Source organism: Hemitrygon akajei, chromosome 3 (genome assembly GCF_048418815.1).
Source record: "Hemitrygon akajei chromosome 3, sHemAka1.3, whole genome shotgun sequence".
NCBI lineage: Eukaryota > Metazoa > Chordata > Chondrichthyes > Myliobatiformes > Dasyatidae > Hemitrygon > Hemitrygon akajei.
The window spans coordinates 16,116,874-16,142,403 of NC_133126.1; the positions used below are offsets into that span (position 1 = coordinate 16,116,874).

The 25,530-nt window shown below is 39.2% G+C and overlaps 1 protein-coding gene across 10 annotated transcripts in view; it reads left to right on the forward strand.

Moving 5' to 3' along the window:
• The window catches only part of arel1 (apoptosis resistant E3 ubiquitin protein ligase 1), an 88,707-nt gene extending 73,441 nt beyond the window's left edge, over positions 1 to 15,266 (forward strand). For all 10 annotated transcript variants that reach the window (XM_073039247.1, XM_073039253.1, XM_073039244.1 and 7 more), the window contains 3 exons: positions 5,159 to 5,248; positions 7,897 to 8,072; positions 9,187 to 15,266. In XM_073039247.1, coding sequence (XP_072895348.1) covers positions 5,159 to 5,248; positions 7,897 to 8,072; positions 9,187 to 9,289 — 369 coding nt within the window. In that variant the 3' untranslated portion in view covers positions 9,290 to 15,266. The remainder of the gene's footprint in view (positions 1 to 5,158; positions 5,249 to 7,896; positions 8,073 to 9,186) is intronic.
• Positions 15,267 to 25,530: the final 10,264 nt, after the last annotated feature.

Consider the following 25,530-nt stretch of genomic DNA (forward strand, 5'->3'; position numbering starts at 1 on the left):
AGTCCGTTAGCCGCTGCACCTCCTCCCTGTAAGCTGACTCGTGTACTCCTTCGGCATGGGGACGATGGTGGCGGCCTTGAAGCACGTTGGAATGGTGGTGCTGCTCAGGGAGATGTTGAAGATGTCAGTGAGAACATCTGCTAGCTGGTCTGCACATCCTCTGAGCACTCTACCAGGAATGTTGTCTGGTCCAGCAGCATTCCGTGGGTTGACCCTGCACAGGGTTCTTCTCATGTTGGCTACGGAGAGACACAACACCTGGTCATTCGCAGGAGGGGTGGACTTCCTCGCCGCCACGTCATTTTCCGCCTCAAACCAGGCGTAGAAGTTATTCAGCGCATTTGGGAGGGAGGCATCACCTGCACAGTCAGGTGATGTTGTCTTGTCATTGGTGATGTCCTGGATGCCCTTCCACATGCGCTGCGTGTCGCCGCTGTCCTGGAAGTGACTGTGGATTCGCTGGGCATGTGCACGCTTTGCCCCTCTGATGGCTCAGGACAGTTTGGCCCATGCTGTTGTTAAAGCTGCCTTGTCGTCTGCTCTGAAGGCGGAGTCGTGGGACCTCAGCAGCGCACACACCTCTGCGGTCATCCATGGCTTCTGGTTGGCACGTATAGTGATGGTCTTGGACAGAGTAACATCATCAATGCACTTGCTGATGTAGCTGGTCACTGATGCTGTGTACCCCTCTAAGTTGGTAGAGTCACCATCGGTTGCAGCCTCCCTGAACATGTGCCAGTCAGTGTGCTCAAAGCAGTCTTGAAGAGCAGAGATGGCTCCTGCTGGCCAGGTTTTCACCTGCTTCTAAACTGGTCTGGAGTGCCTGACAAGCGGTCTGTATGCTGGGATTAGCATAACAGAGATGTGGTCTGAGTAACTGAGGTGGGGGCGGGGCTCTGCCCGGTACGCGTTGGGAATGTTTGTGTAAACCAGGTCCAATGCGTTCTCCCCCCTTGTTGCAAAGTCCACATACTGATGGAATTTGGGGAGCACTGACTTAAGGTTCGCGGGGTTAAAATCACCGGCGACAATAGACAGACCATCAGGGTGTGCATTCTGCAGTTCGCTAATAGCCCCGTACAGTTCACAGAGCGCCTCCTTAGCATTAGCGCTGGGGGGAATGTAGACACCGAATATAAGGACAGAGGTGAATTCCCGTGGCAAATAAAATGGTCTGCATCGAACTGCCACAAATTCCACTAACGATGAGCAGTGTCTGGAAACCAGCACAGAGTTCTTCCACCATTCCGTGTCGATATAAACACAGACACCGCCACCGCGGACCTTACCGGAGACAGCTGCATCTCTGTCCAAACGAAACAAAGCTAGCCCGTCTAGCTGGATGGCAGCATCCGAAATCCCATCAGTGAGCCATGTCTCTGTGAAATTCGGAGCAAACTCTGTACTCACGTCGAGTATTACGTTGGAGTCGGATGTAGTCCATTTTATTGTCCAGGGAGCGGACATTGGAGAGCAGAATGGACGGGAGAGCCGGCCGGCTAGGGTTTGCTTTGAGCCTGGCACGGACCCCTGCCCTGCCCGTTTGCCTCGCTTCTGCTTCCTCGCACATCGCTTTCGACGTCTCCATCTCCGGCTCCCAGCATCAGGCAAGTCCGAGGATTGTAGGCCCGTTCCCCTCAGCAAGCCGACGTTGCGTAATTCAGCCAGCAGATCTTTGTGGAGGTTTGTTTTTGGGCGATCTCTGTATTGTAGTAGTATCTGGCGATGGTAGGTAGCCGCTCTGTTATCCATGTGCCCTAATTGAAAATTGTGTATCAAATTTAAAATAGAAAATTAAATTAAAGTAACACCAGGTCTGAAAGGCCGCTGCTGCCGTGCCGCGCCGCCTCATGGGAAGACTTGTGTACTGAAGAATGACAGTAAACTATCTTGAATTTTATGAATTGGATGCAGTTGGCCACTCCAATGATGATCCAAATCCAGAATTACTTAAAATCTCCAGGTGAATTTTGTGTCAGTATGGTTTTAATCCAGCTTTCAAAGAACAAAAGTCCATATACACACACAACACAATTAGTCACTGTTTGGCTTACAATGATGACTTTTATTGAAGTGGATCCATTAAGATCGTGCAGCTGGAAAGGTATCCATGGGTTGAGTACGGAATTTGGATTGTAATATGGGTATACTTCAGTCAATCTGAGAATGCTTTTGAGGTGATTCTTGTTGGAATGTAGAAAGGCAGGCAGCATTTGTTTCTGTCTGTTTATTCTTCATATGCAAAAATATAAATGTGACAGGACAGAAAGGGAAAAAAAATCACAATTCACCTCATCGCCTTCAATCAGGATCAGATTTATTATCACTGACTTGTATCATGTGAAATTAATTGGTTTGCAGCAGCACAGCACTAGGACTCGATTATTATAAACTACAGAAATAAATGGTTGAAGAAATGGAATAACAATATAGTGGATTCATCGGCTGTTCAGAAATCTGATGGCACAGGAGAAGAAACTTATGAATCATTGAGTGTAGGTTTTCAGGCCCCTGTACCTCTTCCCTGGTGATATAAATGAGAAGTAGGAATGTACAAATAGTGAGGTTCCTTTACTAGGGAGAGTGCCTTTTTGTGTGATTGATTCATAGTTTAGCAACAACCTTCACTGAATTTATTGTAAATAAAGAAATGAGCTGATGATACTGCAGGATTATAGGAGCACCATTCCTTGGTTTAAATAGTCATTTATTTATAATAGAGCCACAGCTTCGGCCTCTTACCGACATTGGTTTTAGCTCCCCCTTTTATGACACATTATAATTTATGCTGAAAGTTCAGGTGTTATGGCTGTTGGGATCATTAATACAGCTTTAAAATTATTGACTTTCAGATTGCCCAAATATACTTTGCTTTCAAATATGTTAGAGAATATTTAGCTTAACTGTCAATTCAGCTAATTTAGAGAATGCACTTATAGCGCTTTGCATGCTGTTAGCAACGGTAGCCAGGATCATGGCACCGTGGGTAGCTTTGTTGCTCAGGATAGAAGAGTGTGGCAGAGTTATCATGGTAGGGGTTTCAATGGTAAAGGGAATAGAAGAGTTTTGTGGTCGCCAATGGGACTGTCTGTTTGTCACGCAGAATAGGTCCTTCCATCCTTTGAGCCACAATAGACAGTAAGTGCAGGAGTAGCCATTCGGCCCTTCTAGCCAGCACCGCCATTCACTCTGATCATGGCTGATCATACACAATCAGTACCCCGTTCCTGCCCTCTCCCCATATCCCTTGACCCCACTATCTATAAGAGCTCTATCTAACTCTCTCTTGAATGCATCCAGAGACTTGGCCTCCACTGCCTTCTGCGGCAGAACATTAAATGCTCAGCATTCCCCCTGATTTAATTCTAGCCTAATCACGGGACAATTTACAATGAACAATTAACCTACCAACCAGTAGGTCTTTTGACTGTGGAAGGAAACCTTGCAGGCAGCAGCAGGAATTGAATCTGGGTTGCCAGGATTGTATAGTGTTGTGCAAACCACTACACTACCTTGCTGCCCCAAAGACTGTCATAATACGGGTTCTCAAGTCACAGTAGCATCCTTGTAAGTTTTCTCTTCTGTACTCTTCCAATCTTATTAATATTTTCCTGTAGGTAGGTAACCAGAACTTCACACAATACCCCAAATTTGGTCTCACCAATGTGTTATATATTAACATAAATTCCAAGGAAATGCGATGTTAAGTTCAGGCTAATCTAGTTTTTTCAGTGCTTTTGAGGTTACCATAGTTGAACAAAATCTTTCTTTCTGCTGGGACAGTATTTTAGGAAACTCAAGGAGTACTGCATTTTGAATGGAATTATCATTCACTTTTGCTATGAAGATTATGATATTATTTCAAGTATTCTTGAATGAAATACTTACTGCCACTAGATGGCAATATGTGCCAACAATGCTAGATACTAATCTCTGGCCCAAGAGGCAACAGCAGCTGCCTGTTATCAAACCTCAGTCTCAGTTGATTGAGGATTTAAGGACTGTATATGCAAGGCTGGACTAGACTTTTACTGTGGAAGCATAGCGTCAGCTGACAACTGATCTGCAATGTCGGCCTTAGAGACGAAGTCCCATAAATTGCAATTTGGTTTGACGCAGACAACATCTTGGAGACGGAGATATCTTCAAATGTTCACAAGACTTTTTTGTTCCTCTACCTCATTTCTACCATTCAAGAAATTAAGTACTTGTATAATTATGTTATAGCTGTAACATTCTTTTTTACAGTTGAAAACCTTTCTTTTCCCAACTTTTTTTTCTGCCTTATTTTTTGGTATCACTAAATCTGGCTTTACTGATTTTTTTAAAAAAAGAATTTGTTTGCATATGTGTTTCCCTACCTTTGTAACTTGCTGCATCTTCATTTCTCACCTGTCTATTTTAAAACTTGAGCTTGTGCACTGTGACATTATGGATGAGGTGGAACTATGGATGGCCCCTGAAAGAGACAGACACTGTGGCATCTGAAGCATTAGTCTTTCTTTCCCCTTTGCATATTGCTGGTATTACATTTCCACTATTTAAAATTTATGATGCGAAGTGGAAATGTAATGGAACTCCTGTAGCTCCTTCAATTATTTCTTGCAGCCAGTGTCCCTTAAAACTCCCATCTTAATATTCAACCTGTCGCTGAATAATTTATTAAAAACCCGAACATTTTCACATATTTTCCTTTTGAACTGTTCAATTATAAATAGCTTAATTTAGCAATGCTGGAAAACCTAAGTAACACATACAAAATGCTAGAGGAACTCAGCAGGTCAGGCAGCATTGATAGAGGAGAATAAACATGAAGGGTCTTGATGGAAAGCTCTCAGACCAAAACATCGACTGTTTATTCCTTTCCCTAGATGCTATCTAACCTGCTGAGTTCCTCCATTATTTTCTGTGTGCTGCCCTTAATTTTATCATAAGCAGGCTATGTAAATCTGTTCGTCTTTAATTGCTTCTCTTCACTGCCTCCTTTGGCTATTAATTCTAATTGATAATGCACCTATTTTTAATACCTGAACTCTGAACAGTATTGTGGCAAGTCATCTAGTTTCTTAATAGCAATGAAAATTTTGATTGTAGTGTGATCCATTTCACCTTTTCAATCAAGTTAACGAAGCTACTCTTGCTGTTTTTTAACCTCCAGCTATTAATGTGTGGGACTGGAAATATCAATGTACCTGATTTCAAGACTCATGCTGTTATTGTTGGAGGGTCCTGGTATTTCCGAGAGAAGGTAAGCCTAGGTATTAACAAAACGGGGAGCTACAGGGGTATGGTTGGTACAGACCAGACCGTCCAATGTTATAAGAAAATGAAGCTATCATAAGAGATACATTGAGTAGAATCAAGCAGTAGAAGCTAATTTTGTGTTTATTGGAAGTTGTATACAACATCCTGCTTGCATTGTGAATTGGTAGAATGCAGAACCGAGTTTATTATCACTTACGTATGTCGTGAAATTTGTTGTTTTGTGGCAGCAGTAAAAACTACTAGAAGACTGTAAGACATAGGAGCAGAATTACAGTAAGTTACATCACCAAATAGAATAATAGGGCAAAATTAGATATAGTGAGCTACTGTGCATGGTTTTACGGATAGTTCAGAAAAAAACATGAGATGGGAATAAGCTTTTCTTAAAACATCGAGTGTGCTTCTTCAGGCTCCTGTACCACCTCTTTGATGGTAAGACCATAAGACATAGGAGCAGAATTAGGCCATTTGAACCATTGTTTCTGCTAAATTATTCAGTTGTGTTTTGGCTATCACAGCTGTCTGTTACAATGAATTCAACTGATTTACCACCCTATGGCTAAAGAAATTCCTCCTCATCCATTCTGAGATGATTTTATTCCTTCTATTCTGAGGCTGTGCCCAATGTTCCTAGACTCTCCCTTTATTGGTAATAATGAGAAGATGTGTCCTGGATGGTGACGGTCCTTAATGATGGATTCCACCTTTTGAAGATGTTCTCAGTAGTGGGGAGGCTTGTGCCTGTGCTGGAGCTAGTTGAGTTTACAGCCCTCTGTAGCGTTTTTCAATCCTGTGCATTGGCACTTCCATACCAGGTGGTGATGCAACCAGTCAGAAAGCTCTTCATGCCACTTCTGTGGAAATTTTCTAGACCCTGTGATGGCGTATCAAATTTCCTCAAAATCTTAACAAAGTGGAGCTGCTGGTGTGTCTTTGTGATTACATCAATGAGTTGGGCCCAGGAACTTGAAGCTGCCAACCCTTTCCACTGCTGACTCCTCAATGAGGACTGGTGTGTGTTCTCCCAACATCCACTCGTGAAGTCCGCAATCAATTCCTTGTTGGCTAAGCACGCATCCTTGAGATATGTCCGTGTTGATTGTCAGTAAGGAAGAGACGTCATTACTGATTTGCTCTAACTGTGGTCTCCCAGTGAGGAAGTCAGGGATCCAGTTGCAGAAGGAAGTACAGAGGTCCATGTTTTGAAGCTTGTTGATTAGTCCTGAAAGGATGATGGTGTTGACTGTTGATCTGTAATCAATAAACAGCAGCCTGACAGATATTGCTGTTGTCCAGGTACTCTTCTTGGGCACCAGTATGATTGATGCCTTTTAAGGTAGGTGGGAACCAATAAGAGGCTGAAGAAGGAGGCTCTCAACAGCATGTTCCAAAGAGCAAAATATATTTGATTTAATATTAAACTGTATGTAACAATGAGTAGATGAACATTTATCTAATAGCATTCCTAATTTAAAGTTCTATTCTTGTATTCATAAGAAACGAGAGTAGGTTATATGGACCCTTGAGGTGTTCTGCAATTCAATGGGATTATGGTTGAATTTGTATCTTGTCTATTTCCCCAAATGATCCCTAAAATCCTCTGATTCCCTGAGTGTCTTGAAATCTATTGATATCAACCGTTCATCAGCAAATGATTATCCACAACCTCTGAGGTAGAAAATGTCACAAACTTCCAGCTCCTGTTAAAGAAGCTTATTGTCTCCACCTCAATGACTGTTGTCTTCTCTTGAGAGCTTGTCGCCAGTTCTCAAGGCTCCAGTTGCCATCATAATTGCTGGGAAGTTGCAGGCATTTAGTCGGGATTGTCACAAATGTTGACATTCTTTGATAGCTGATTCATTCCAAAGGCATGGTTTAACCGGCTGTCAAAACATTTCTGTTGATTAACCTGATTTGGACAGTACTGCATAATACTAGTTATAGTTGAGAGACCCTGCTCAGAGTCACGAGGACCAGGACAGAGCCATTTTCAGGAACCGAGTTGTCTCTTAAAAATATGCTTGGTCTAAGTTCAGACTACTACTGGTTCCCAGAAAGCTCCAAGCTAAAGTTTTAAATGATGAAAATCTGGTAAACAGTGGGCTGAAGGACTTGGTGTGATACTTCATGAGTTTGGGGGCCTTAACTAGAAGAGTCTTTATTGTAAGATAAGCAAGTCATTTAAAATTGTGCAGGCCTTTGGTACTATCTCTTTTGTGTGGAAAATATAACTGTTTCTTTGCTGTACGATTCTATGATTCTAATTGTGCAAGATGGATTTCTGGAGTGTGACTTGCTGTCTGTCAGAAGATGTTTGAGAGTGGTTTTGCTGTTTGAGGTCAGACACTCCCAATCAGGTCACGGTTGCTTGAAGGATCTGATTGTTGTTAGCAGATCTGTTCGAGGTAAGCAAAGGCTTAGTAGCTAGGCTGCAGGAGTCAATGATTTGGTGTTGAATCACTATAAGGGAAAAGATGGTCATTTTTGATATCTAACTTGTCAAAATTGCTGCCAGGTTTGTGGCATAGAAAACATCAATCATTTTTCACTAACAAGTCTTAAATCATCTGTATTTTTTTCTCTCTACTGCCCCTGTCTCTGCATCCTCTCCCTCCTTGACCTCCATCACAGGTAATGAAGTGGTTCTGGACAGTGGTGTCCAGTTTCACTCAAGAGGAACTTGCTCGGTTGTTGCAGTTCACAACGGGCTCTTCCCAGCTGCCGCCAGGAGGATTCGTGGCAATGTGCCCGTCTTTTCAGATCATTGCAGCACCCACGCAGAGTTCCTTGCCCACAGCCCATACATGGTGAGTGTTTTAGCAAATAGCATGTGACTGTGGGTACAGATGTGGGTGAATGTCACATACGGTAGCGTCAACTTCTTAAAATGGCAACGTAATTTTTTTTCCTCCACCTGAACCATCACCCATAACCACATCTCCAAGTGGTTATGAGGAAGATGGTGGTAAGGAATTAGATTCCATTGGCAATGCACTGAAGTAAGATCATAAGATATAGGAGCAGAATTGGGCTATTTGGCCCATTGATTCTGCCCTGCCATTTCATCGTGGCTGATCCATTTTCCCTTTCAGCCCCAATCTCCTGCCATCTCTCCGTATCCCTTCCTGCCCTGAATGGTAACGAATTTTATCAACCTCTGCCTTAAATATACCAATGGTTTTACCTCCACAGCTGCCTGTGGCAGCAAACACCATAGATTCACCACTCTCTGGTTAAAGAAATTCATCTTCATCTGTTCTAAAAGGGCACCCCTCTATTCTGAGGCTGTGTCCTCTGGTTTTAAACTTACCCACCATTAGAAACATCCTCTCCATGTCCACTCTATTGAGGCCTTACAACATTTGATAGGTTTTAATGAGGTCACCCCTCATTCTTCTGAATTCCAGTGAGTGACCCAGAGCCACAAATGCTCCTCATGTGACAAGCTTTTCAATCCCAGAATCATTTTCATAAAACTCCTTTGAAGCCTCTCCAATGTCAGCACATTGTTGTAATTTGATGAAGAGATAATTTTATTCCTTGCTGTGAATTGGAGCATTAAAATGGAGGAGGCTAAGGAAAGAGTTGGGGACAAAACAACAAGTAATATGAGAGGCAATGAAAGGGAGAATGAAGAGAGCAGAAGCAGGGGTAATATAGAAATGAGAGAAAAAAGACATAACAGGTAATATAAACTTTGTACAAGGCACTTAATAAATAATTAACTATCTTTTTTTAATAAAAAGATAATTAAATTTGATCATCTCAACATGTAAATAAGGGCAATTATTATTGCTGACATTTCGTAAAAAGTTGTTGATAACTAGCAGCGAAAGTCAAGCATTTTAATGAGAATGGAGAAAAAAAGCTGATTCAATGCAATTAATTTTTGGACCGACAATTCTTTGTTTGCATCTCTAGTTTTAACCAGTTGTGCCTTCCAACTTATGATTCCTATGAAGAGCTGCATAAAATGCTAAAACTGGCCATTAATGAAGGCAGTGAAGGGTTTGGAATGCTGTAATTCTGAAGTTCTTAAGGACACAATCATCTATCCAATGGAAGATAGTACAGGATCCAGGATCTGGACAGTTAAAAGATCGAAGATCGCTGTGGATTTTCCCTATCTGCCAAATGGACATGGATTGAGCAGCGATTCTCTATTATTGTAACTTGAGTTTTCAATCACTGGGCAAACAGGTTTGAAAGTTGAGGAGAAGTCGATATGGTACAGTTAATGTTTTCCAAATGACTTGGCAAACAACTGGGTAGACAAGTACTCAGTTCCAAAATAGAAGCAGAAGTTTCACAGTCTGTGGTCAAAGTGATTCTTCTGCATTCATCTAATTTACCAATGGCTTAATCTGGGAGATCCTTTGAAGATTTTATCATCTGACTGGAAATAAGAAGAGTACTCTGAATGCTCTGTCACCAAGCTCTTTGTTAAATGGCTTCTATGGCATACAACATTCTGTGTCCACCTCCGTTTTCAAGAAATCTGATGGCCTTGTGATGGAATGAAACACTTGACTATGAAGGAAACTGCAAATTCTGTCTCCCAAATTCTCCCATTGACTGAGCTTTCATCAAACTGTTGGCCTTTTCTTAATGACCGAGCTTTACAACCAACCTCACAAACTTCTGAATACTGCACATTTTCTGAGTTGATCCGCGAGGTTAATATCAGCCAAGCAGGGATTTCGGCCAAACACAGGGTCATGCGTAAGAAATAACTGTTTAGAAGCGATATTTTATTCAAGTCTCCAGATATTCAAGTACATTGTTAAATAATTCTGTTAAGTGAAATGGAAGAACAATAAGTTGATTAATAATGAAGAGGTGGAAGGACTTGCATGTATTCAGTGGATATTTGTAAATAGAATACTGCACATTATTCACAAAAAGTTCCAGAGATCTCAATGCAACCGAAGCAAGCCTCCTTTCCTGTACCATCACATTTCACAATTGTATATCAAATTCTCTAAAAGATCATGTTAGGAACATAGTTATGAGGACCTCTTTAGAAAGAAGTAATTGTATAATGTGGTTGAGATGCATGTTGTATCAGGTTGTGGTATATTACAGATCATTTGAATGGTAAGTTAGTAAATTATTGTTAAGTGTAAGCAAATGTGTTTAAAGACAGGTTTCCTGCATAGTTGAAGACCAACTAGGCTGCATTGATCCAGCTTTACTTAAAATTACAGGGACATTGTAAAGTGAAAAGAAGGCAAAATATCTTTGACTTCAGTTAGAGAACAGCTGCTGGGTATAAAATCAGAAATAGAACGAAAGGTGTGTTCAAAATAGTGTTCCTTGTCCTTTATCTAACTCAAACCTTTTTCTGTTGTCTCTCGTGTCATACAATATACCAGGAAACAGAAAGCACAGCAATTCTGTTTATCATTAATTTTCTCTCACATTTATACAAAATTAAATCTTGCCTTGCTGTCCTTAACGTTCCTCCACTTTGTGTGTCCAGGTCTCAGTATAGATTAGATATGAAGGGATGCAACATACATGATCAAGAAAAAAATGAGAATGATTTTAATACTATAAAGGCAGTACTTTGTAAACTCTTTCTCACAATTGCCTTAACATTAACTAGTGATCTTGGAGTTCTAAGGTTACAAAAGTCATAATTTCACTTGCAGAACATAGTCCCTTGTAAACAAAGAGAAATTTTACATTTTCTAAAATTTCATCTGAAGTATATGGCACAAAATACTTATTCCTACTGACATTCTATTTTTCCTCTTTTAATTTCTCCCCTCTTTTTATTTTTAACTTAATAATGCTTTTCCTCTTTGCTTTGCTATCTCAGAGTCATAGAAAAGTACAGCACAGAAACAGGCCCTTTGGCCTGTCTAGTCCATGCAGAACTATTTAACCTGTCTGTTGCCATCGTTTTGCACCAGGACCATCACCCTCCATACCCCTACAATCCATGTAACTATCTTTTTTGCTGTCTCCTTCCCTTTCTCTGTTTTTTCACTTTCAGCTACCTGTTGTGTGTGCCTCTCTGTCCCTATCATCCTCCTTTTTGTCCACCTCACAACTCCACTTCTTCTGTTTAATAATTGTCTTTTGCAGTCATTCTCGTTTATCTATCATTCATCTGCGCACATGCAATTTCAATCCCCACTGAACACTCAGTCACACAATGCTTCTCAATCTGTGGCTGAAACTCAGTCTCTCATTTTCTTGTGCACCCTCTTGCAGTGTTGCTTCCTCACTTGTGCTCGCCATATCACGTGCTCCAACTGTTTCGCTCTTCCCTCGTCTTTTGCCTCTTTGCATTCCTGACCTTAACCCTGGTGCTAGCTTACCACTTTGCCACTTGAACTTTCAGATGGCTGCTCCTTGGCATCACATGCCCTTCTGCTTTCACTCCTCTCTGTACCACCGAACCCTGCCTAGCACAGCTGCTTCTTCCCACCCAGCCTGGGTGATGGATTTCTGAGGCTTATGGCTGCTGCTAGAACAATTTATTATTTGTTTTTTTTGCTGGAATGTTACTCACTTGTGTTCGGACAGTTTTTATCAGTTCACAATCTGAATCTGTCTCATATTTGCCTGACCATACTGGTGAGTTGCTTTATAAATATAAATTGTTCTTTTTTTTCAAACTCACTTTACAATGTAAGGAAATACTGTAATTTTATTTCCTAAGTTCTTTTCCCCATCAGTACAGCTTGCCTTACAGTAAACATTTCAATCGGCTGACCAATGACCTTACAACAATAGCGCTCAAAGTTCAGAGATGTTCTGCTCAGCTGAGCTGGGAATGGCTCCTCCGTTTGTGAGAGTTCCTCCATCCCAGGTGAAAACACCAGCAATTTATAACTTTAAATGACATATTCTGATGAAAAATTCTGCCTTGGATTTGTAATTATGAAATTATGATCGTCACTGGCCAGAATTTCAAATTCAGTTCTCCAATACGCTATCCTATACACAGAACTGGTGCCTTTTAAAAAAAAAACTAATTTTGAGAATTTGAAAACTATTCTGCTCTGCAGTCTGGTGTCAAAAATAATGGGATGAGAGAAATTTTCTTTTGACAGTACATTCCACCAGAAGTAGAGTGTTGGTATAAAGCCGTTTTGCAGTAGAGATTGATTCCAAAGATAATCTGAGGAGTTCTGTTCCCCACAAGAAATCTGAGCATGTTTTGTTTCGGCATCAGATTCACTTCTGAATTTAGGCTGCATGTTCGTTTATATCTTGGGTATAATTTTTGGATGTAATTCTCACAAAGAACCATCTAAAGCTATGGAATCTTTCCCCCGGAACTGAGATCCAGAAGCAATCAAGCACATTTTTATGTTAATCATGCACTGGTGAAGGGATACTTTATTCAAGGTAGAAATTGTTATTTTAAGATGGAAAATATTGTATTCAATTCAACACTGACTGGATTGCTTACTTTTATAGATCTTCTCTGTTCATTCCAATCAATGAAGTCTGTCTGCCATCTTTCTCTTTTGACAGTGCTGTGTGTTGTCAATATAAAACTCTGTTTCAGTTGATATAACAATCATAAACTTAAATTATGTGAATATCAAATCTGATTATGTTTCATGTAAATCAGGATTTTTTTCTTTTTAATTAAATTTAATGAAGTGATGCATTGCAAATCCAAACAGGAGAGCAGCAAGATGTTTAATAACTTATAACCAGGATGTAACTATTATTTAAAGAAAATGATTTATCTTTTGGTGATATTATACTGCATTTTCTTAAAATTTATAAGAAGTTATATTAATAGTTGTGCATTTGCACAGTAATTTGAAATACTTTATTAGACTAGGGGTTGGTGGGGATCATCATTAGTTTATAGATGCTGTTTCACTAGTTGAGATGTTTTGGGGTCTTAATTTTCTTGTTCATAAAATGCTTGTGAAGAAGACTGTCAGTGAGAGAGATTCAAGTGAAGACTATGAGGAGGTGGGTGGGGGAGGGTGATAAATTAATTTTCTTGTACCATGACAAGTTTAATGGAAGTGAGTAACCATAAGGAGATGAGTATTTTTGAAGAAAAGGTTTATGAAATATCTTGGAAGGGAGTCCTATGCAATACTCGAGTGACATTATTGAGAGCAATGGTGTGGAGCATTGAGAGTATTGTTTGAATATAGCAGGAGATTTTCTTTTCAGAGTTGTCATAGCATTGATTATATGGTGAATTTGTCTTGAGTAATGGACAAAGAAAAATGAGGAGTAATCACATTGAACAGTAAGCATACCTCTTCACATTTTTCTCTGGTAATTCAAAAACATCAGTTACTTCGCACTGTTTTCCAGTTACTCAGCAAATATATTTACTGCTATGATAGGATACTTAGAGAACTCAAAAGTATTGCTGCCAGATGAAATTCATGCACATTACAAAGCTGAACAGAGTAGAGATTTTAAGTTGGCAATTTGATAAAAATGGTTATTTTTATTTTCTTTTAGCTTTCATTGTTGAGGCTGAAGAGGTAGTGTGTTTCTGTGCTGACAGCTATACAATTAATTTTGAAAGTGCACAAAAACAAGTTGTCTTATGATATGAGACTGCATGGGTTTTTTTTATCAGAGTTTATTAGTTTCAGCACCACTATTCAAGTAGAAAATATGTGAGCCCTTTGTTGTATAATGAGAAATGCAGGTGTAGAAACAGAAAATTAAAGTATTGGCTCTGCCAGTAGGTTGAACAAGAGTGTAAGGTGTCAGAATGTATATTTTGAAAATTGAAAGTTTAAGCAGTTTTCTAATTGTTATAAAGGGCCTAGGTTTAAATTGTTAATTTGACCTTTCTCTTTATTATGACAATGGACATACTCTATACAGTGTATTTCTTTTATTAAATGTATTTTGTTTAACATTTCATGTTGTTGGACTATTCTAAGGAATATAGAAGTCTACTCTTATAATCTACCACATTCACTGCAGCTGTAGATGAATGGCAGGGATGTAAGGTGTGTCAGCTAGCCAGTACAGATCCTGATATCCTCTTTTAAGAAACAGATTAAAATCAGTATGTTTTAATTTTCAAGAGAAGCCTGAGTTCTGCGGTAAACAGGGCTAAATCTTGGTTATTGCAGCTCTGAGCGTTGGCAAGAGGTCACACTCTGCAGGGATTCCCACCCTGTACCTTGGGAGCAATTTAATAACTGAAGGCTTTAAAGTTTATGAAAACAAATTTAATTCCCTCCTAGTCCCCTTCTAATACTGGAGTTTTGTGAGTCATCTTTGGTCGTTCCAGTGCAGCCTATGTCAGCCTATAAAATATGACATAGTGGATTTCATGAGTAGTGAGTAAAGGCGTTGATAAAAGAGGACTGCTGCAAGAACTACCATGACTGGAGGGGGGTGGGTACAGTAGCCTAGCGGATAGTGCAATCCTAAAACAGCTCAGGAAGTCAGAGCTCAAGAGTTCAATTCTGGCACTGTAAGGAGTTTGTACGTTCTGCTCCTGATCAATGTGGGGTTCCTCTGGGTACACCAATTGCCTCCCACAGTCCAAAGATGTATCAGTTAGTAAGTTATTTGGTCATTGTCAGTTGTTCTGTGATTAGGTTAGTGTTAATTAGGTGTGTTGCTGGGCTGCACGGCTTGAAGAGTCGGAAGGGCCTGTTCTGCGCTGTATCTCTAAATAAAAAATAAACATTATACCACCTGCAAAGCTCTAATATTCATCGCTCCTCAGTTAGTACAGAGGTGATATTGGAGAATATATGAAATAAATGGAAGAACCAGAACTTTGCTTACACTGGATCATGTATTGCCCCCTTTTAGTTTATCAATGAATGTTCTCACCATAGCATTAGTACTGGCATACCGGGACGATTTTAATATTTTAACATTACATAGTGTTTGATTGTGATCTGAATGTTATTTATTTATAAAAGATAAGTACGAATACTTTTATATTCTGACAAAAATGCTTGATGCTATGGATACATGAGTTTTTTTCTGAATATTTATACTGTTTATGATTAAAATGGGTGAATGAATATGTTATTTCTTATTGTTGGAGTCTTTCTAGAGATTGAAACTTAGTAACTGAAGAAAATATTCCTTATCTTTTAATTTAAAACAGTTTGAGACTTCAGGGGCAATCATAACTTAATATTCAAATATATACATGTGTTACGCCTTTATACAGACTGAATTCTCTTGGTCCATTGAAATGAGACTGGTCAAAAATGGAGTTACTTGGTTTATTCCCATTTCCCAGATCCCAGTAAGTAGCTCTGTGGGTCTTGGCTCTTCAAATCATCCAGGTCTGTTTTTAATGTGATGAAGGTTTCTACCTCATCACCCTTTCAGGCAAGAGGTTCCAGACCTTTGTAACTTTTTGGGTGAAATTTCATCAGCTGAAAAAAGAGGATTAATGGATATGTTTTTTTTCATAAGGCTGAGAGGAATGAACACCAGAAAAAACTCAAGGATTATAAAAGGAGCAAATAAAAAGCAATATTTCAAGTGTAGTTGATTGACATCTCATTGTCTGTAATAGTACCAAAAGACTGAAAACTTTCTATATTAATTAATGATTATACAGTTTATGATTGAGTGCAAACCCTGAACGAGTATTATAGAAGATATAATGGAGCTTTCGATAACTGCAGTAAAATTCCTGTAATATGGCATCTGTTTGTTCAGCTATTCAGATTTTTGTGTCATCTGGCTCATTCATTGGTCCAGTATATGAGCTGGATCCGCAGCACAAATAAGGAATGCAGCCAGGACTGAAGTCTGGATGCTGGGCTGGGCATTGGGGTCCCGAACATAAAAGGATCATGAACATGAATAGGTTTGCAACCAGTGTTTAGAGTGCTTTATACCATATTTACCACTCTTTTTAAAAAGTCTGTAAAATTTAAAAAATTTATTTGCTTCCAGAATTTGGGTAATGCCAGATAGTGATTATTCCCCAATCTCGATTGTTTCTGAAATGAATGGCTCTTCAGACTATTTAAGAAATCAATCAAGATTTAATCAGAGGTCATGGGCCAGATTCGGGTAAATTGCAAATTTCCTTCCCTAAAGAACATAAATGAATTCAATAGTTTTTTTTTTATTGTGGTTTGATAGTTTCTTGCTCATTATTTATAATATCTTCTTGTTCCAAAATTGTTTCGTTAATTGAATTTAGGTTGACCAGCTGTAATGTATGTCTTACTTAAACTTTTATTTCCAGTACAATCATGTTGGACTATGAATACTAGCCTAGTAACTTAACCAGAATATTTTTGTACACCCATTGCAGCTAATGAAGAGATATAACATTAGTTAATTCATAGCATTACTATGCAATACCATTTGAGTTTAGCTCCTTTTTAAAGAATGGAAAACTTTGATTAAAAACTTGGTGGTTTTCTTCTTTCAACATGTTGAATTATATCCAAAATTACCATGGGAGATATTGGGATTAATATAGTTTCTGCCACTTGGTTCCTCAAAAATAGAAAGCTAATTTAACTTCATAATGTTCTTTTGGAGTTTTCTCCCCCTGAAGATTTATATGTTGGTAGATGTCAAGCATTAAATGAAGTGTTAAAGGAGACTATTCAGTCCATTGGCTTTGCCAGTTCATTGGAAGAACCATCCATTTCTCAGTTGCAGCATTCCTTGTTGCCCTCCAAATTCTTCTCATTACACTGTAACTTGTAACAACCCATTATAATTTGAAGTGAACTGTGGAATTTATCTTTGTATTAACAAGCCCAAACAGCCATTAAAAAAAACTAGCAAAAAAGTAGTGAACAACTACTTATACTTTATCATTGCTACCTAATTGCTGTTATGAAAAACATTTACAATAGACTCCTTTCAGAAGCTGATGAGTAGAGAGTGTATGCTGAAAGATATTGAGTGGACTGGTATTTTAAGAAAAAAATACTGTTTTTACAAAAACTCTTGTCCTTAATTATATTGCAAGAATGATGAGTAAATTTTAATAAAGGAATTCATCGTCGTCATCATCTTTAATCAATTACACCTTAATTATCATGCACTGTGAAGTAATGGTTGTTCAGTTGCTGCATTCACTTGAGTACAACTATTCTAAATTGCTGCCATCTGTGACACACTTTTTCTGGTGACTTTGGGAACTAACCCTTTGGACGGTTAGTGATTTCTCCTCTTTCCCCTGTTTCACATTGGCAAGCTGAACAATGTTCATTTTATTTATTTAGTGATACAGTGTGGAGTAGGCCCTTCTGACCCTTTGAGCCACGCTGCCCCAGCAACCCCCATCAAATCCGATTTTACTCTAGCCTAATCATGGGAAAAATTGCAAAGACCGATCAGCCTACTCAGAATGTCTTTGGACTGTGGAAGGAAATCGGAGAAAACCCATTCATTCCATGGGAAGGACGTACAGAGACTTCTTATGAAAGGGCACCAGAATTGTACTCTGAACTCCAGAACGCCATGAACTGTAATAAAGTCGAGCTACCGCTATTCTATATCGCTATTCTACTGCTATTCTGGCACATGGTGTTGTCACCATGGTCACCCAGTTGCTACCTCAGTTCCAAGGATTTGTCGATCCTGAACATGTGGAGTTTGCACAGACTCTCCTTGACTGTATTGGTTTCCTACCTCTTAAAGATACCCTGGTTGTAACTTCCCTCTTGGCTGCTATATTACTCATTATATTCCTAAACTGAGTAGTCTGAGGACAGGTCAAGGACTGGTGTAGAACTGGCATGGCAAAATCAGGAAAGGGGGAATGGGACTGATGGGTTTGCCTCACCAGGATGCTTTCTGTATTATAAGTAAATGATTTTCACTCAATTCTGGGGACATGTCAACAGAGTGCAAAACAGAAATTTTTAATGTCTTTCCTTCGGTCAAGTCCAAACATGGCATTCAGGACATGGATCACAACAATATTTCCTTTAATTTTATTTCTAGCAATTCCTCCTTGGAAACCAAGTTCTGCAACTCTGAATTGGATGTCAACTAAGTAAAATTGATTCAAAGTATATTTATTATCAAAGTACATATGTACTATATACTATGAAATTAATTTTCATGTGGGTATTTACAGTACATACAAAGAAATACAATAGAATCATTGACAATAAGAGGCATAGAGTTACAATGAAAATATCTATTATCAGCATTCAAGAAAACCCAAAGATAATTCCACAAGATCACCATAAGCATTGGATAAGGCAGTGAGAAGCATAGACTGCTCGTATCAGCTATAAGGCCTGGAGGCTCTGTGCTCAGTCTCTTGGAGAGCCTCAGCCACTGAAAATGGATCCTTCCTGAGTCAATGCAATTTCAATTGTTTTCCATTTCCACTTGGTATTAAAAATAGTGAAGAAATAAAAGCTCAGTTCAACAGAGAATACCAAAATCTGTGCAAAGGCTTGAGGATTTAGACCCCTCCCTGCACTCAGTAGATGAAATAGATGTTTTTGCAGCGATGCAGAACAAACAAAAACCCAGTAGGTTAGATGAGATTTACCCAGAGTTCTTGAAGTATCTTCTGGACAAGAAGTTACACTTAGCTTGTTGACCTTTTCACACCAAATAAAGTGGGGGGGGGGGGGGGGTGAAAAAGACACACAATGAATGGAAACAGACCATTTTTGCTGTCTCTAACAGGAGCTAATATTTAATGTTTCATACGTCATTTGATCTCAGCAATGATTTCTGCCTTGTCAATTTTGTGTCTACCTTATAGAACAGTTAAGCCTGACCCATGTGCTTTACAATAGGACTCTCACAATGATTAGTCCTGATAATATCACTTTTCAGCATCCACATTAGCTCCAGTCAAGGAACCTCTCTGGGAAGAGACTGTAGTGATCCATCTTGATTACCAGTTAAGCACAATAGAGACCCACAATGGAATGGCAAGAATAAACAGTGATTCTGTAGATGCTGGAAATCCTGAGCACCATGCACGCAAAGTGCAAAAGGAACTCAGCAGGTCAATCAACATCTAATGAGGGGAATAAACAGTTGGTGTTTTGGGCCAAGATTCTTCATCAGAACTGGAAAGGAAGGGAGAAAAAGCCAGAATAAGAATGTGGAAGAGGGGAAGGAATATAAACTGGTAGATGATTGGTGAAACCAGGTGAGGGGACTGAATTAAGAAGCTGGGTGATGATTTGTGGAAGAAAAGAGTGAAGGAGGGGGAATAGAATGGGAGAGGACAATGGACCATGAGAAATGGAAGGAAGAGAGGGAACAGAGGGAGATAATGGGCAGGTGAGGAGAAGAGAAGGGGTGAGAAGGAAACCAGAATGGAAAAAAGAGAAAAGGAATGGTAGGACAAATTACTGGAAGGTTGATAAATCAGTCTTGTTGCCATCAGGTTGTAGTCTACCAGAAGGAATATTAGATGTCCCACTCTTCAACTTCTCCCTCACTTGGTTACACCTATCATATGCCAGCTTGTACTCCTTCCCCTACCCCCCTTTGTCTTCCTCCCCCTTCCTTTCCAGTACTGATGAAGGGTCTCAGCTTAAAATGTCGACTGTTTATTCCCCTCCCTAGATGGTAGCTGACTTGCTGAGTTCCTTCAGCATTTGAAATGACAATGATACCTTGATCTATTTCAATATGTTTTTGCACTAAACCAATATATGGACAATCTTGAATCGGATATGAGCTAGATAATGTAATGCGGGCATCTTTCACAATGGTGGAGAGTGAAATCAAGTCTTAGTTACCCTTGCAACAATAAAACTTAAACAAAATAACATACTGTCAAAAATTGCTCCTACAGAATTTTTCTGGGTCTTTTGACTAAAGCTCACATGGCCATAGTAGTTCAAAGTTCAAATAAAATCTATTATCAAAGTATGAGATTTATTTTCTTATAGGCATTCACAGTGGAACAAAGAAATACAATAGAATCAATGAGAAGCTACACTCAAACTACATTACAAAAACTGTGAAACAACCAATGTCCAAAAGAAGACAAACTGCAAATACAAAGAAAAAGCAAATAATAATAACAATAGACATATAAGTAAGAAACATTGGGAACATGAGTTGTAGAGTCCTTGAAAATGAGTCTGTAGGTTGTGGATCAGTTCATTGTTAAGGCGGGTGAAGGAACTTGATGATTGAAGGGTATAAGCAGAATAACAGTAGTTGCTGTTTCCTTGCTCTAAAACTTAAATATTGATATATTAATTGGTACAACTATCGTTCAACTAAAAGGACCTTTAAACCTCAGGGAAATTATGAATAGTCAATAAATATGACTTTACTGGGAATTACGGATTAATTTTCAGGATTCATTGAACATGTCAAGGGATTATCAATGTAGAAACTCCTTATAAACACTGGAATTGAATCGGTCGCTGGTGCTGTAACATCATTACTCTAACCACTATGCTACTGTGCTGCCCTTACTGAATGTTATGTCTTCATTCTGCCAAACTGGTGCATGAATTCTATTTCTTATGAATATTCCAAAATTAATTGTACACGTTTACTTTGGCTCCTTAAGCAGCAGGTTCAGTTTACATGATGTCATTTGGTGGCACCTTGCGTTTAGATGACTGAAGCTTCCCTGCAGGTAGCCTCACGTCTTAATAAGCTGGTAAGGAAGGCGCGCTCTGTCGTGGGCAAAGTACTGGAGAGTATAACATCGGTAGCAGAGCGAAGGGCGCTGAGTAGGCTACGGTCAATTATGGAAAACCCTGAACATCCTCTACATAGCACCATTCAGAGACAGAGAAGCAGTTTCAGCGACAGGTTGCTATCGATGCAATGCTCCTTAGACAGGATGAAGAGATCAATACTCCCCAATGCTATTCGGCTTTACAATTCAACCGCCAGGAGTAAGATATGTTAAAGTGCCAGGGTTAGGACTCAATGTATTTAAGTAAACTACTTAAGAACTTTTTAAAAGCTATTATTAATGCTTTTTGAGAGGGTGATTTTAGATGCATATCATATTTTTACTGAGTTAAGTATTGTATGTAATTAGTTTTGCTACAATAAGTGTATGGGACATTGGAAAAAATGTTGAATTTCCCCATGGGGATGAATAAAGTTATCTATCTATCTATCTAGGTGTATCTTGAGTTCTGAACTTCATTTCTACTGGACATACTGCAAGACTTTTAGGAACTACAGACCTTGCAGTGAGTTATTTACAATGTATTAGAGACATCAGAAATACTAATTTATTGCAGTGGTGGCTAACATGATTTTCATAAAGAGAGGTTGTCCAAAGAAAACTTAGTGATGAGGAACTATTAATTAGTTTAAAAGGATGAGATGGCATTAATTCCTAAGAGTGGGATTAAATTTAACATCTGGTGGCAATCACAATGGTGCTGCTGTTCTGGAGAGTGTGACCCATATTACTAAACACACAAAAGGGCATCATTGCATTGAACAAGTCAATCACCCTTTCTCTGGCCATGCTAAGAAAACAAAAGAAGAAGTATGTGCAGGGGTGTGACATGGTCTGCCATTTAGTCAGGGAATTTCCTAACTAAACGAGTTATTGATCTTTTGGAATTCTAAATCCTGGAGCACAAGAAATACTTAAATAATTTTGTAGACATTTATAGGAATCAAATAATTAGTAATTGAAGAGGGGGAAAACAGCTGAGGTAACATTTCCATATCTTGTTTTCTGATGTGGACCTGTGAATGATAACACAAACCCTCTGCTTGGAGCTGTTAGCAGGCCAGGCAGCATCTATAGAAAAAAAGTACAGTTGATGTTTCAACCTGAAATGTAGACTGTATTCTTTTCCATAGATGCTGCCTGATCTGCTGAGTTCCTCCAGCATTTTGTGTGTGTTGCTCAGATTTCCAGCAGCTGCAGATTTTCTCTTGTTTGTGCTAGGAGGTGTTAGCTTTGTTAAATATATTGGAATTACATTATGTTAGCTATATCTGAAGTATTATGGATTTCTGTAGTTCAAAGGATAATTTATTAACTAAGTATACAACTATGAAATTCTTCTTCTCCAGATAGCTATAAAACCAAGAAAGAAAAGAAAAGTAGTATGATCATCAACCCCCAAATCTCTCTTCCCCACACAAAAAAAAATGAACAAAAATAGAACAGGCACATCAACTCCCAAATCCCCCTTCCCTGCACACAGAAAAAAACAAGATAAGATCAGGTGAAAAACGTAGAATATAAAAAACTAAACATAGTTTATGAATTCTACCCCCAAACTCAGCTGTGAAAGAAGGAGAGTTCAACATGGGGTTAGCAACCCCATCCTGTAGATACCCAGAGCTACAGGAATGCTAACAGAAGTTCCAAAGATCTCATCCTTGGGAGAGGAAGGATATTTTCCTAGAAGATGTATAAGGTGGGCTGTAGCTGGGGGCAATTTGAAAACTGCCCCAGGACAGAAGACTTTGGCAATCTGCTGTTATCCAGTAGAGATGATGGGCTTAAGAGTGAGAAGAGTAATTTGTGAAATAGATGTGTGGAGAGAAGGAAGCACTTTGATGGGATGGAAGTAGCTCTTTTATTTCTGCAAAAAAACTTTGATCTTGGACTCCTGTATCGTCTTCCTTGTGTGGTTTGATGCCAACGGCAATTATGAACATACTCTTTTCCTTGTTGACTCTATTGATCAGTGTCAAACATTAAAGGCAATTTTTAATGCCATGAGTCTGCAGCAGAGAGAGCTCTGTTAGTGATTACACTCTGCCTCACTTCATCATTGATTTTATTATTCATTTTACAGCACCTATTTTGGACCTATAACTTTTCCTCCGACAAGATATATGCCACAAGTGACAGTAGTTCATTTTTGGAAATGCCAGCTGCAGAAGAAACCGATTTCTTAAGTGCACTCTTTTCCCACATCATATATTGTGTCTATAGGAAGATTATCTCAGTAGAGTTTTCCTTCCCCGGATCTTGTCTTGCATTGAAAAGACTGTTCCACATTAGCATCCCTTCCACACACCATGCATTGCATATGTTTCAGATATGAAGAAATTCCCTTGAGGTTTTGTGGAATCTTTGAGTTTAGAAGTTTTCCAATATTTTACTGGGCATTTGCCTGTTGACAGTTAGGAACCTGTCTCCATCCTTGACATTAGAGAGAATTCTGAGCAATTCTAGAATAAGGTGGGTGGGTGAAAACAGTGTGAAAGTGGGGTGTTTATATTGCATCTTGCATCTTTAAAAAGGCCTCATTATTTTTACATTAATACAAAATTGATCACAGGAAGTACAGTAGCAAATTTACTGATTTGCTTTTCTTCTTTTATTCACTCAACTTTTAACTGTCTTTCTTCCCCTGCTTTTAAAATAACATAAGATTTTTTAATATTGTATTTAAAGTTTAACTTTTTTATCTTATTTTATTTCTATCTTCTCCAGGTTGTTCTGAGAATATATCCACCTTTTGCTTTCCTAATTATTTGACAATACTTGGCTACACCAATAGGATTATTGTGTTTGGTACAGCATAGAAAATATCCTATCTGGATGCATAACATCTTGGTGTGGGCAACAGCCGATGACCGTAAGAAGCTGCAGAGAGTTGTGGACACAGCTCAGCATATCATGTAAACAAGCCTCTCCCTATGGACTCTATATATAATTTCCCACTGATTTAGTAAAGCAATCAGTGTAAGCAATGTCCACAACCATCCTGGAAATTGTGTCAAAGTTCAATGTAAGTTTTATTATCAAAGAACCTATATGTCACCGTATACAACCCTGAGATTCATTTTCTTGTGAGCATACTCTACAAATTTATAGAATAATAACTATAACAGAATCTATGAAAGACCGCCCAATTAGGGTGTTCAACCACAATGCAGAAGACAATAAACCATGCAAATACAAAGAGAAAAAAAAACAATGAATATCAAGGACATGATATGAAAAGACCTTGAAAGTGAGTTAATTAGTTGTGGGAACATTTCAATGATGCGGGAAGTGAAGTTGAGTGAGGTTATCCCTTTTGGTTTGAGAGCCTGATGGTTGAGAGGTAACAACTGTTCCTGAACTTGGTGGTGCAAGTCCTGAGGCTTCCCAAACCTTCTTCCTGATGGCAGCAGCAAGAAGAGAGCATGTCCTCAGTCATGTGGGTCCCTGATGATGGGTGTTGCTTTCCTGTGACAGTGTTTCATATACAGTAGATATGGTCAATGGAGGGGAGGGCTTTACCTATCTATGATGGACCTGGGCTGGATCCATTACTTTTTGTAAGATTTTCCATTCAAGGGCATTGGTGTTTCCATATCAGGCTGTAATGCAACCAGTCAATATACTCTCAACTACACATCTATAGAAGTTTGTCAAAGTTTTGAATGTCATGCCAAATCTTCGCAAGATCCTAAGGAAGTAGGGGCACTGCTGTGCTTTCTTTATAATCACACTTACATGCTGGTCCCAGGACAGGTCTCTGAAATAATAACACCGAGGCACTAACAGTTGCTGACACTCTCTACCTCTGATCCCCCAATGAGGACTGGCTCATGGAACTCTGGTATCCTCCTCCTGAAATCTAAAATCACCTCTTTGTTCTTGCTGACAATGAGTGAGAGGTTGGTGTTGTGGCAGCACTCAGCCAGATTTTCAATTTCCCTCCTAAATGCTGATTCATCAGTACCTTTGATTCGGTCTCTGACAGTGGTGTCATCAGCAAACATCAGCATTGGAGCTGCACTTGCCCACACAGTCATAAGTGTAAAGTGAGGAGAGCAGGGTGGTAAGCGCACAGCCCAGTGGTGCACCTGTGCTGAGGGAGATTGTGGAGAAGATGGTTTTGCTAATTCAAAATAACTAGGGTCTGCAAGTGAAGAAATCCAGGATCCAATTTTGTCTTCTCTCTTTTCACATTGGTAGACAATACAAAAGCCTGAAAGCACATACCACCAGGTTCAAGGACAGCTTCTATTCTGCTGTCAAAAGACTATTGAATGGTTTCCTAGAACAACCCTTGACCTCATTACGAATTTGCACCTTATTAGTTACCTGCACTGTACTTTCTCTGTTGAGATTACACTTTACTCTGCATTGTTATTCTATTTTCTAGATACCTCAACACACCATGTAATGATTTGATCTGTATGCACTGTATGCAAGACAAGCTTTTCACTACATCTTTGTACATGACAGTAAGAAACAAATTCCTGTTCCAATTCCAATATTGTGAAAATAACAGATATTAGTGATATTGTTGACAATACTTCCTCGCAAATCTTTCTTCCCATGTTTAATAGTTGCGATTTTTTGAAGGAATTGAGTAAGAACTGCAAGATGGTGCCGCAATGTGCTGACGGCCAAATCAGAGGCAT